The 11,932-nt window shown below is 32.0% G+C and overlaps 2 protein-coding genes and 1 long non-coding RNA gene across 3 annotated transcripts; 2 read left to right on the top strand and 1 right to left on the bottom strand.

The window, feature by feature from the left end:
• Window positions 1-929: 929 nt before the first annotated feature.
• LOC106060909 (uncharacterized) lies at window positions 930-2,871 on the top strand. The gene is made up of 3 exons (XR_008776691.1): window positions 930-1,328; window positions 2,333-2,442; window positions 2,599-2,871. It is a non-coding gene; the product is annotated as an uncharacterized LOC106060909 (long non-coding RNA).
• A 26-nt stretch (window positions 2,872-2,897) lies between these two features.
• Window positions 2,898-5,332, top strand: LOC129924769 (uncharacterized). Its single transcript, XM_056021468.1, has one exon. It carries the CDS (start codon window positions 2,932-2,934, stop codon window positions 4,843-4,845), a length of 1,914 nt encoding a protein of 637 aa, XP_055877443.1. The 5' UTR covers window positions 2,898-2,931; the 3' UTR covers window positions 4,846-5,332.
• LOC129924771 (uncharacterized) lies at window positions 5,291-11,585 on the bottom strand. Its single transcript, XM_056021469.1, has 4 exons — window positions 10,995-11,585; window positions 7,978-8,046; window positions 7,686-7,779; window positions 5,291-7,281 (listed from the first exon to the last, which is right to left on the bottom strand). The coding sequence occupies exons 1-4, from the start codon at window positions 11,031-11,033 to the stop codon at window positions 6,446-6,448; spliced, it is 1,038 nt and encodes a 345-aa protein (XP_055877444.1). The 5' UTR covers window positions 11,034-11,585; the 3' UTR covers window positions 5,291-6,445.
• Window positions 11,586-11,932: the final 347 nt, after the last annotated feature.

Raw genomic sequence — 11,932 nt, 5'->3', positions numbered from 1 at the left:
AAATCTAAATCAACCACCTGCTGACAATGGTTATGCTGACCCTGGGTTTGGCAAAATATGTAGGTCACAGCTGGGGCTCCACAGCCACGGGAAATACTGCATTCCTCACTGATTTTCGGACTCGAAGACAAATCTTATTATTATATATATTTACTTCTTGTTGAGGGAAGAAGAGAATTATATAGGCTATATATATAATTTATTGACATTAAATTTATAATTTAGTTTAGTTTACCATGAGATCCCATTATATGAAAAATATAAATATTAGTTAATTTTAACATGGTTTAGTTTTGTTTATTAAAGGATAATCAGTGCCTTTCAATCAGATAAATTTAACAAATAACAAATAATATAACTAGGATGGCTGCCTGGTCGTGCGGTTTGCGCGCTGGACTGTCGTTCGGATTTATCGACGGTCGATGGTTCAAACCCTGCCCGCTCCATCTCCCGTCGTCCTGCGGGAGGTTTGGACTAGGAAGTAAACTATCTTCAACTCTGAAGGAACATCCGAAACATGTAAAACATTTTACAAAACAAACATTATTAAAGTTTCCTGCTGTAAAAATCTGGCCATGTTGTGGTTAACAATATCTCTAATGTAAACAAACAACTGATCTTTATTCTGTATATAGAATCTTCTTCCGTTGTGTGGATGTAACGTTCACTGAAACTTTAGTTTCAGGCCTTACTTGTTAAATTCAATACAAATTTCAAGCTGATTCGTTTTATTTATGAATCTTAACTATCCTAGCTGGCTAGCGAGTATAGATATGTTCAAGTGTTTTATCCATGATTGGCATGAATGACTATTCCTTCTTTGAGTGTATTAACATATCTTATATACAAGTATAACTAGATATGAAAATAATTCGATCCAAACTAAGGTTTAGGTACTAGTTTTTATATCTGAGCTATTTTGATCTGGAATATATTAAATATTTCTTTAATGGATTGGTACATTTCAAGCTGTGTTTTCCAATTACTTTTAAATAAAATTAGATTTAGTTTATAGATGGACTATCCAACTCAACATTTCTATTCTACATTCTTTTGGGTCTCGTTTGCTTTTTAATGTACTGCTGCAATGCCTGGTGGCTCAAATTGTGCTATTGTTGGTTGCCATACTCTGAGAGCCAAATGTCGTGGTCTTTCTTTTCACAAGTTACCAAAGAAAGGTAAAAATGATGTATGGCGAAATGATCTTATTGCTCTGATTGACCGTGTTGATTCTAGCTTTAATCCTGATACTGCCACAATATGATCCCGTCATTTCAAAGAGAGTTGCTTTGTACCAACTAACAACAGCCATTCTACACCAGATAAAGGTAAGTATTCAATCCATAAGTTATATATATATATGTCACTGAGTATTATTTGTACTATAATAATAATATGCTCATTATTAATGAAAAATTATATTAATGTAGTGCAACATATTTAAAATGTTAGTGAACATTAGTCATTAGTAAAAAAAAAACAAAGAAATAATAATCGATTTTCATAGGGAAAAGAAGGAAAATGATATTGTTTCTGTAGCTGGAGAGACTATTGAAATAGTGTAAACCTTTAAATACCTTGGTACTATCCTAAACAATAAACTAAAGTTTACTGCAAATACTGATTATATCAGCAAAAAAGGTCAGCAAAGATTATGATTACTAAGAATACTGTCCTCATTTAATGTTAGCAAAAAGGCCTTGGCTATGTTTTATCATGCTCACATCTGCAATATTTTAAGTTTCAATATCACTGCCTGGTATGGCAATCTGAGCATTAAAAATAAAAATAAACTTTATAGAATCATAAATGCTGCTGGTAAGATCATTGGCAAAAAAAAACAAACCCCATTTGGGCAGTTGTTTGAGACAAACATCTATAAAAAAGATAACAAGATCCTCAAAATAAAGAATCACCCTTTGTGTCAGGAATTTGTGATTTTACCATCACAAAACAGATACAAGACACAGATAGCAAAGACAAACAGACACAAACACTCTTTTGTTCCCTTGGCAATCAAATCATTAAATAAGAACAATCTGATATAAACTTTGTCACATGTAGATTACGAGTGAGTCTGGTGTGAATGTACACTTTGGTTTCTTATAGTTATAATGTTTTTTGTTTGGTGTAATGCACAAATTGTAAGACAAATTTCCATACGGACAATAAAGATTATTATTATTACTATTATAGTATATGGCAAATGAGTAGAAAGTAAATACTAATTATTTCAAGTCGAATCAAGTCAATATATTTTTTAATTGTTTTGCATAAAAAACAATATCAGTTCTGCTCACATTAAAAGTAATGTTACTTTTTTTTTTCACAGATGTGTATTTCAAGAAGAAACCACATTATCTTAAACCTGGAAGTTTACCGACAGAATACATGCCACAAAAGTCAATAGTTACACATAAGCCTATTCCACGTAAAGTTCCAGTAAGTATGGCATTTAGAAATTCAAAACTTTAGAGACAAACAAATTAAATAGTTTCTATTTTTATTGCATAATTTATACATGTTGAGTTTTCTATTATTGTTATGCAATTAACAATGAAACAATTATTTATTTAAATTTAATGCACATTGTTTCAGCTACCTCGTGATCCACCTCCACTACCGTCATGTGTCAAGTACAGAAATTTGTCTGAACTGAAGAAGGATGTTTGTAATCCTCAATGCTTACCATCTCCATGGTGTTTGCTGGAAGTTAGTGAAAATCAGATAATGGTTGGTATGTTGAATGAAAAGAAAACAACAGTGAAATTAAAACTAAAAATTTCAGAAGACTTAAAGGTTTCTGCTTCAATGATGGAAAATCCTATTCCAAATTTCAATGAAATTATGGAAAATATATCAATTTTTAAATATTTAAAGAGCTCTTCAGAGCGAACATTTTGCCCTGGAATACTTGATAATAACTTACAAATGTATGCAGATTCTAAATATAGTGATGATCAGATTTATTACAAAGAATTTTATATTGGCAGTCAGGAAACTGTAATTAGATCTACTAAATGTGAAGTACTAACTAAGCAGACATCAACTGGTTTCATATGTAAAAATTGTAATTATGCAAAACGTTTATTGAATAATAAGTTACTAAGAGCAAAATCAAGAGATTCTAAACCATTAAGCAAACAGGACCCCTTACATAAAGCAACAAGAGAAAAGATTATTTCGCAACTAAAAAATGCTAGAATGGAAACAAATTACTGTCAACAACAATTAAAACAATTTCAATCTACTTTGATGACAGATAGTGTTGAACTTAGTTATCATTTGAGCCAGGATTTAAAAAATGTTATTGAACACACAGACAATGAATTAGCAAAACTTTTCTGGGAAGAGCAAATGAAAGCATTTTCAATAAAAGAAAAAGGAATGAGATGGCATCCAATGCTGATCAGATTAGCAATTTTAATAAGAAGTAGAAGCCCGTTAGCATATGATACTTTACGGAAAACTGGGATTTTAAAACTGCCAGGAGCTTCCACGTTACGAGACTACACAAATGTATATGAGTCTAAAGAAGGGTTTAATGAATCTTCAATAGAAGAACTCAAAAGAATATCACAAAATTTTAAAAGTGAAGAAAAATGTGTTATACTTCTTCATGATGAAATGATGATTAAATATGATTTAGTTTTCAATAAAACAAATGGTGAAGTTGTTGGTTTTGTAAATTCTCATACATGGAATGAAAAATTAGAAAAAAACATTGCCAGTCATGTGCTAGTTTTTTTTGTAGTAGGTATCAACACACATATTAATATTAGTCTAGGTTTCTTTGGATCAATAAATATTGCATCAGGTGATCTATTCCCTTTATTTTGGCAAGCAGTGGGGTATTTGGAAACAGATTGTAGCTTAAAAGTAATCGCTTCGACAAGTGATAAGGCCTCTTCCAATCAGAAAATGTATCAAATGCATAAAATAGATGATAATGATGAAATCTGCTTTAAATGTGTAAACCTCTTTTCCCCAGATAGGTTCATATTTTTTATCTCTGATCCACCTCATTTAATTAAGACAGTGAGAAATAATATTCTGAACAGTGGTTATGGGCAGACTCATTTATTATGGAACAATGGGAAAGAAATACTTTGGAAACACATATTTGATGTATATAATATTGACTGCCAGACTGAAACAAGACAAACAAAATTAACAGCAGAACATGTTAATCTGAATAACATTTCAAAAATGAATGTTCGTTTGGCGGCACAAGTTTTGAGCTTTTCTGTGGGCACTATGATGGGAGCTAGGTTAGGACCAGAAGCAGAGGAAACAACAAAACTTATTCTTCTAATGAATAGATTTTTTGATTGTCTTAACGTGTCATCATTACTAGGAGGAACATACAAATGCAATTCTGATTTGCTCCCATATACCTCATTAAATGATGAAAGATTTTCTTTTCTTGAAAATGAAGTTTTAGGATATTTTAAGGAGTGGAAAATGAATATTGAGAAGCGTCCAGGATATTTTACAAATGTGCAAAAAAGCAAGATGTTTATTTCTCATCAGACGTTCAAAGGCTTAGAAATGACTGTTAAAGGTTTCTGTGGAGCCACACGATATTTGCTTTCGCATGGTGTTCCATCAGTCCTTAGCAATAATTTCTGTCAAGATCCATTAGAAGAACACTTTGGAAGGCACAGAGGATTGGGTCAAAGATCAGAGAATCCAACATTGTATGCATTCGGGTATCAGGAAAATAAATTACGCATACAAAGAAGTCTAGCTCTTCAGTTACACCCAAAGGGCAATATTCGTAGACAAAATGAAATACCAGTTTCCATCAATACTAGTCCATTGAAAAAACTGAAGAGAGTTTAAAATATGTTGATGTTTTCAAAAATTTATTCTGGAAATGATGGACATATAAATAAATTAAATTACAATAAATTACATTTTAATTACAATAAATAATTGAAGTAGTTAATTTACTGATTGTGACTGTTTGCCACAATGTTTAGTTAAAAAGAATAATTTTTTTTTAGTTATGTTGTCTATCTTAATTAGATGTACTTTTGTAATATAAGAATATAATTTTATTGAATAATTGTAGCAATTTTATGTACTTGTATTCCATATTTGTAAAGGTTATCTTGTAAGACACATCACATTTGGGTGAATAGATGTATAATTTTTTTTTTTTCAAGTAGATGTATTTGATCTTTTTTTTTTAATTTTTCATTTATCTCTTTAGTTTTTTTGAAAAACTTTCAAGGTAATAAAATTTTGAACTTTTTCATTATGTTTTATTTATTTTTTTTGTGTGTAAATCTCATTAATATGTAATTCAAATATATGATATATGTAAATGTCATTTATGTGTAATGTATGTTATATCATAATACAATAATATGATATAGGCTTATTACTTTTTTTTAATAATTTTAACTCTAATCATGTTTAATTAAATGTTATCAATTTATAACTTAATGTTGGACTATAACTTCTAATTTCTCTTTCATTCATTTCATTAAGTGATACATTGGAACACTAACTCAATTGTTCTACACATTCATGTCTATGTCAATGTAATTTTTCCATTGAAACTTGCATACTTTCAAAAACAATAAAGATGTTAACAATGTCTCAATTTATTATCAATTTATTACACTGTTTTTAGCCTTTCACAAACAAAAATTCAATTCAGTATTATAAAAAAAAATTAGAATTTCTGTGTTCTCATAATTTTTTGCTAAAACACATTAATTAGTTGAAGCTTTATTTTCCACAAAAATAATCATTCAATCTTTATGTATAACACAGTATTACTAATATAAACAATAATACAAATATAAATAGAAAACAATGAAGATGAACAATTGTTTTTTAAACATAAAATCAAAATATTTTCATTAACATCCTATATAAACTAAATTTTAGCTCATTTAAATTACATTAAACTTTCTGCAAATGCTTGATTTAATATGTGTCAGGACTGAGTTCTGGTCAGCCTGGGTCTCCTGTTTACTGTAGAGGAGAAGGGGGCAATTCAGGTTGTTGACTTCAAAACTGTTTTTGTTTTGTATTGTTTTACTTGGTGAAATATTTTTGTTGAATATAATGTAACTCATAATAAAGTAGTGTGGTTGTGTTCCTAGTCCAGGACAGTTGGACTTTTGGATATAGATAGAGTTGAAGTGTAGACTCTAATTATTTTTCTGTGTTGTCACTATTCAGTCTATGGAATATTAAGCTGTTATAATTTTAATCAATACTGGATATTTCAAATGTCTGAACTGATTCTGTATTATAGTACAGATAATGTAATAAACATGTTATATGTCTGTGAATTGGCATTCTGAATCTTTATTCTGTCGTTGTATGTGTCGTTATGGTATTGCCCAGGACTTGGGTACATTTAGTAATACACATACGTATATTAGAGAGAAAATGAGTCTTGACAAATAGTAATGGTTTCTGTTCAAATCTTATTGGTTTCTGTTTCAATATTATTGGTTTCTGTTGGATGAGATGATTTCAGTTTCTTTCTGAGGCTTTTTTCTTTTCTTGATTTATTTTCTTGTTTTCTAATGCTGTCCATTAAAACTTTTAATTTGTGATGCATTCTTATTTTAAAAAACAAAATTATAATAGTGTCCAAAATTTCCCCCATTATTTCATCATTAACTATTTTATTACCATCATTAATTAAGCCATAAAAAGCTGATGTAATCAATTGGTTATCCAAACATTTTTGTAAAAAATCAGAAACACTAATATTCCTCAGTTTTAATTGGTCTTTAGCTCCTACCATGTCTTGAAATGTGGTTTCAGCTTCATAAAGTAAATTAGCTACTTTTGACTTAATATATGTCAAGCCTCCTCTATCCAGAAGAAATGTCATTTGATTTTCTACAGTTTCTTCTTGACTTTGACAAACCAATAGGCTGAGACAATACAATTTTTTATCACATGTCTCAGTTTTGGCAGATCTCATAACTTTTCTCTTAATTTTTTTAACAATGCATCCGCCAATATAATTAATTGTACTTTTTTCTTGATCTTTGAGTGTGTTGATTCTGGTAACATTTTTCTCCATTTTGTTCCCATAAGCCAATATTATTAGATGTTCAAAAACTTTGAGTGATATCCACGCTGATAGCTGCTGACATTTTACAACCTCCTTTACAAGGCCCATGTTTATTATATACGATCGGTAATAATTTTTCCATGCTCTTTCAGTACAACTGGATACAAATCTGCTCTTGGTGACCAGGCAACCATTCAAAAACATTAAACTATCAGCAAGCTTGTCATCTGAGAAAAAAAACAAAAACAATATAAGTTTTAAAATTAACAAAAAATTATAAATATAGATTATTTTTATATAACTGTACTTTTACCAATCCCTAAAGATGTTGAACCATTGGGGCACCACACATGATGTATCAACTATTCTTCTCCTTTATTGTTTTTTAATAATAGACGCTCTTTCAATGCTTCGCCGCTCTATTATAAGAAGTTGTCTTCCCATAATTATGTATGTCTGCATAGTCTTCTTTTCCATGCTGGAAGGTCTTTGATGAATTTGGTTAAATTTATAAAAATCCTTTTACAATCACAATGAACAAAATAATTAGTTGCAAACCTTAATTATAATTTAGATATTTTGTTATAGAAAACGTAACGGTAACAAAACTTAAAAAAAAACAACTACTCACAATCAATATTTTGCAATTCATGCTTAAACTGCACAGGAAAACTGATTTCTTTATCCAACTTAGTACACACATCCTTGACGATGTGCAGGTTTACCTACAAAATATTGATATATATATATATATATATATATACAAAAATACACATTACTAAAAGAAAATTGTAATTATAAAGATATAAAATTTCAGTGCTAACACCATATTTTAGTTTCCAATCTATATGATACTTGAATGTAAAAAAACGTTGGAGTGTAATCTTACAAAATAAGAACGTAAATGTATATATATAACTCACTTGTGGTAAACTTTGAATGCCTTTGGCTTGATGCGATTCATGCTCCAAGTTTATTACTGAGATCTGCTCCTGTTAAAAATTAAAATGATTGTAAATTTTTTTTTTTTGATCAAGTGGTTGGTTGGTCGTGCGGTGAGCGCGCTGTATTGTCGTTCTCACTTTTCAATCCCGGATTCATACCTTCCCACTGCAATCCCCAGTCGTCCTGCGGAAGGTTTGTACTTTGAAGTAAATTATATTTAAATCAGATGGAATATCCGCAACATGTAAAACCTTTTACTAGCGAACACCATTAGCACACTATTTTATTTCCTTATAATTCGGAGTGGGAATTATAACAAAAAAAAAAAAAAAAGATTCTCTCTCTCTCTCTCTCTCTCTCTCTCTCTATATATATATATATATATATATATATATATATATATATAGATAGATAGATAGATAGATAGATAGATAGATAGATAGATAGATAGATAGATAGATAGATAGATAGATAGATAGATAGATAGATAGATAGATAGATAGATAGATAGATAGATAGAATGATAGATAGATTGATAGATAGATAGATAGATAGATAGATAGATAGATAGATAGATAGATAGATAGATAGATAGATAGATAGATAGATAGATAGATAGATAGATAGATAGATAGATAGATAGATAGATACAAAACACTTCAATATCGGCCCGTCACACTCCTTGTTTAAATTATTATATTCTCCTTTTTTTTTTTTTTTTTTACTATGCGCATATTAAGAGAAACAAAACAGGAGACATGAGAATTAGTGAAGCCCATGATCCTTATGCGATTCTCTAGAAACACTTGCTAGATTGAAGGAAAATATTTTTGTACTTTCTTCATTTCATTTTTGACAATTAGTGTCATTGATACTGACCATTGGGATGACATATCCTTAGACCGCACTAGTAGGAGAGAGACGGTGACCAAGAAAGCTATAGACAGCGAGAACACATGAACCTCAACTATTGAAGAAAAATGTCCATCTCCTCTACCACCAAATCGAAATCCACATTGATTCGGGGTGTCTGTCCAAAATAGGGCTCCACAGCCATATGAAAAGGTCCTCGAGATGAACCAATGTTGTTCAACGACTGAAGGAGGCCAATATATATATATATATATAGAAGGAAGCTGACTGCAACATTGATGGCTCCATCAAGCTCAAGAGGCAAGATAACTGCCAACGATCGACCCCCACCTACAGCGATGAAACTTCACAGCCAATGCCATGATGTTGATTCTGTCTGGGACGGACAGATCTAAGGAGGGGCGTTCTGTCCGGTTCGAGAAGGCCAGTATGGACCCTATATAAGAGCGGAGGTGTCGCAGTCAAGACGGTTCAGAAAAGGGGTTCACGACAGAAGGTTCACTACAGCACAGTTCAACGGTGTGGTTCTGTACAGAGCATTACGACGGTTCAGTGCGGAGTACTGTCAAGTACAGTTGAGACGACTGGCGTCTTGATCTTGGTCTGCGATCGAGTCCGACACAACGAGCCTAGTGTGTGAAGTCAGTCCTGAACGGTTGAACCCAGCGCAAGCCCGGAACGAGACGGAGAGGCCAGTGCAAGAGTTGATACGGCGGTACGGTGTTATCGGAGATATATTTGTACAGTGTACGTGTTGCCAATTGTACAGTATTGACTGTTTTTTTATTCAACTATTAAAGTGTTACGTTACTTTGGAGCCCTGAGTTGTCAAGTTCTTTAAGTTGGTGGTGTATGGTGCAGTTTGCAGAGAGCCTGGATAGTGAGATTCCTAACAATATATATATATATAATTAATCATGAACTGCAACGTATGGGCTCTCGTCGCTTTCATCAAGTCCCAATCTAACTAATCGGGTACAAATATGTTTGTTTCGTCTTTGGGGTGCTACAGGTAAGAGTTTGAGAAACAGTTATAATATCTTATCTTATCTTCTTATATAATACAGACGTTACTTCAAAAAAGAAGATGATTACGTCCTACGCGTCATGCATTTAGTCATGCATATTAACCAATGACTTAAATTCTGCCAAGTCACTGGTTTTCCTGGCTAGCTCAGGCAACCCATTCCATGCTCTAATAGCACTAGGGAAGAAGGAGTATTTGTACAAATTTGTCCTAGCATATGGGACGAGGAATGTGCCTTTATCTTTGTGTCTTTCAGAGTATTTTATTAAATTTTGTTTTTGTATTTGAAGATTATGGTTCAGTGTTTTATGTATGATTGCTACTTTACTTTTGAGCCTTCTGTCCTGAAGGCTTTCTAAATTTAGTGATTTTACTAAAGGTGTTACTCTAGTCAAATGTGAATATTCGTTTGTTATGAATCTCACTGCTCTATTTTGTGTCTGTTCCAGTTTCTTAATGTTTTCTTGAGTTGAGGGGTCCCAAACGGAGGATGCATATTCTATTATTGGCCTAACCAAGGTTAAGTAACATTTTAGTTTTATGTTCTTATTTGATTTATAGAAATTTCTTTTAATAAATCCTAATGCTTTGTTTGATTTTTTTGTAGTTTCATCAATATGTGGATTCCATGATAGTTTTTCATTTATTATAACACCTAGGTATTTTGCGTTTTTAGTCTGTGATACTGGTTTGCCATGAATAAGATAAGTGGAATTAATTTGTTTTAGTTTTTTTGTTACTCTTAACAACTGACATTTTTCTGGGTGGAAAGACATGCTCCAATTTGATTCCCATTTCTATAATGATTCTAATTTATATAACTATGAATGGATGGCTGACAGGTCGTGTGACTATTTATTGTCATTCAGTGGTTTCAATGTTCCAACCCTGCGCGCTGCAATCCCCACACCTCTAGCAAGAGGTTTGTTTTAGGATGCTATTATCTTCAAATATAAAGAACATCCAACACATGTAAGACAATAAGTAAAATTGCACCAATAACTTGCTTGGCTTGTTAGTCAATTTTGGCCAAAATAAAAAGATTTATTTATCTTTTAAGTTATACATCTAAATCAAAAAATGGTAAGTTAACACCTCTGCAACATCTTCTATTATGGTAGCGATTTCATTCATGATTTCTTTTGAATATGGTGGTTAAAATGTTCAGCGATGGTTTCCTTTCATCGTAAAAAAATCCTCCGGAAGTCACTTTACACTGCAACCAAGGACGCCTCGGTGAACAGGACTTGTTCAAATGAAAAATACAGCCTTAGTGCGCAAAGTTGGCAGTCCATGTATATATATATAGGCTATGCTCTAACTAAAGCTCTCACAAGAACCTCAGTTCAATAAATGTCGTAAACAAGAAAATACACGAAATACAGGCTTGGCTAATTAGTCTATATTGGCTAAGAAAATCAGTTATAAAGCTTTACAGTTATAGAATTAAGTCACAAATTGATTTGTGCACACTTAAATCTGTAACATCTTCTATAACAATTCAGTTTCCATTCATGATTTGCTGTAAAAGTGGTGGTATAAAATCTTCGGGAATGGTTTCTTTATATAGTAAAAAAAAATCTACCGGAAGTCAATTTACCACGCAACCAAGGACGCCTCCGTGAACGGGACTTGTTTATTGAAAAATATAGGCTTAGTGCGTAGAGTTGGCAGTCCATGTAATATATAGTCTTTGATGATAACCAATGAGCAACTAGCAGCAGGCAATAGGGCTTCCAATATCACCCAGCACGTAATTAAAAGTAAAAGTATATCTAGGAAAACAAAGAAAACTATTTACAAAACCATCATAAGACCAGTGGGCAGTGTATGCAAGCAATACATGGACTTTGACAATAGCAATAGAACATCTTCTGAATACTTGGGGAAAGAATATCCTCAGAAAAATGTATGGTGCCTTACATGGTGACACCGGATTGAGAACACTAACTAGCCAAGAGATCTACCAACTATATCAGGGGTTCTCAACCTGTGGGTCGCGACCCCCTTGGGGGTCGATTGACGATTTGTCA

Source organism: Biomphalaria glabrata, chromosome 2 (genome assembly GCF_947242115.1).
Source record: "Biomphalaria glabrata chromosome 2, xgBioGlab47.1, whole genome shotgun sequence".
Lineage (NCBI taxonomy): Eukaryota > Metazoa > Mollusca > Gastropoda > Planorbidae > Biomphalaria > Biomphalaria glabrata.
The sequence above is the reverse complement of the archived record's forward strand: the minus strand, read 5'-3'. Positions and strand labels throughout refer to the sequence as shown.

What these genes read in the sequence shown, in the direction of transcription:
- LOC129924769 (XM_056021468.1), top strand. Translation starts at nt 2,932, where the DNA reads ATGTATGCAGATTCTAAATATAGTGATGATCAGATTTATTACAAAGAA.
- LOC129924771 (XM_056021469.1), bottom strand. Translation starts at nt 11,033, where the DNA reads ATGAATGAAATCGCTACCATAATAGAAGATGTTGCAGAG. An exon ending in GCATTCAAAGTTTACCACAA is followed by an intron (nt 7,780 to 7,977) that starts GTGAGTTATATA and finishes AATATTTTGTAG; the next exon opens with GTAAACCTGCACATCGTCAA. An exon ending in TGAATTGCAAAATATTGATT is followed by an intron (nt 7,282 to 7,685) that starts GTGAGTAGTTGT and finishes TTTTTTTCTCAG; the next exon opens with ATGACAAGCTTGCTGATAGT.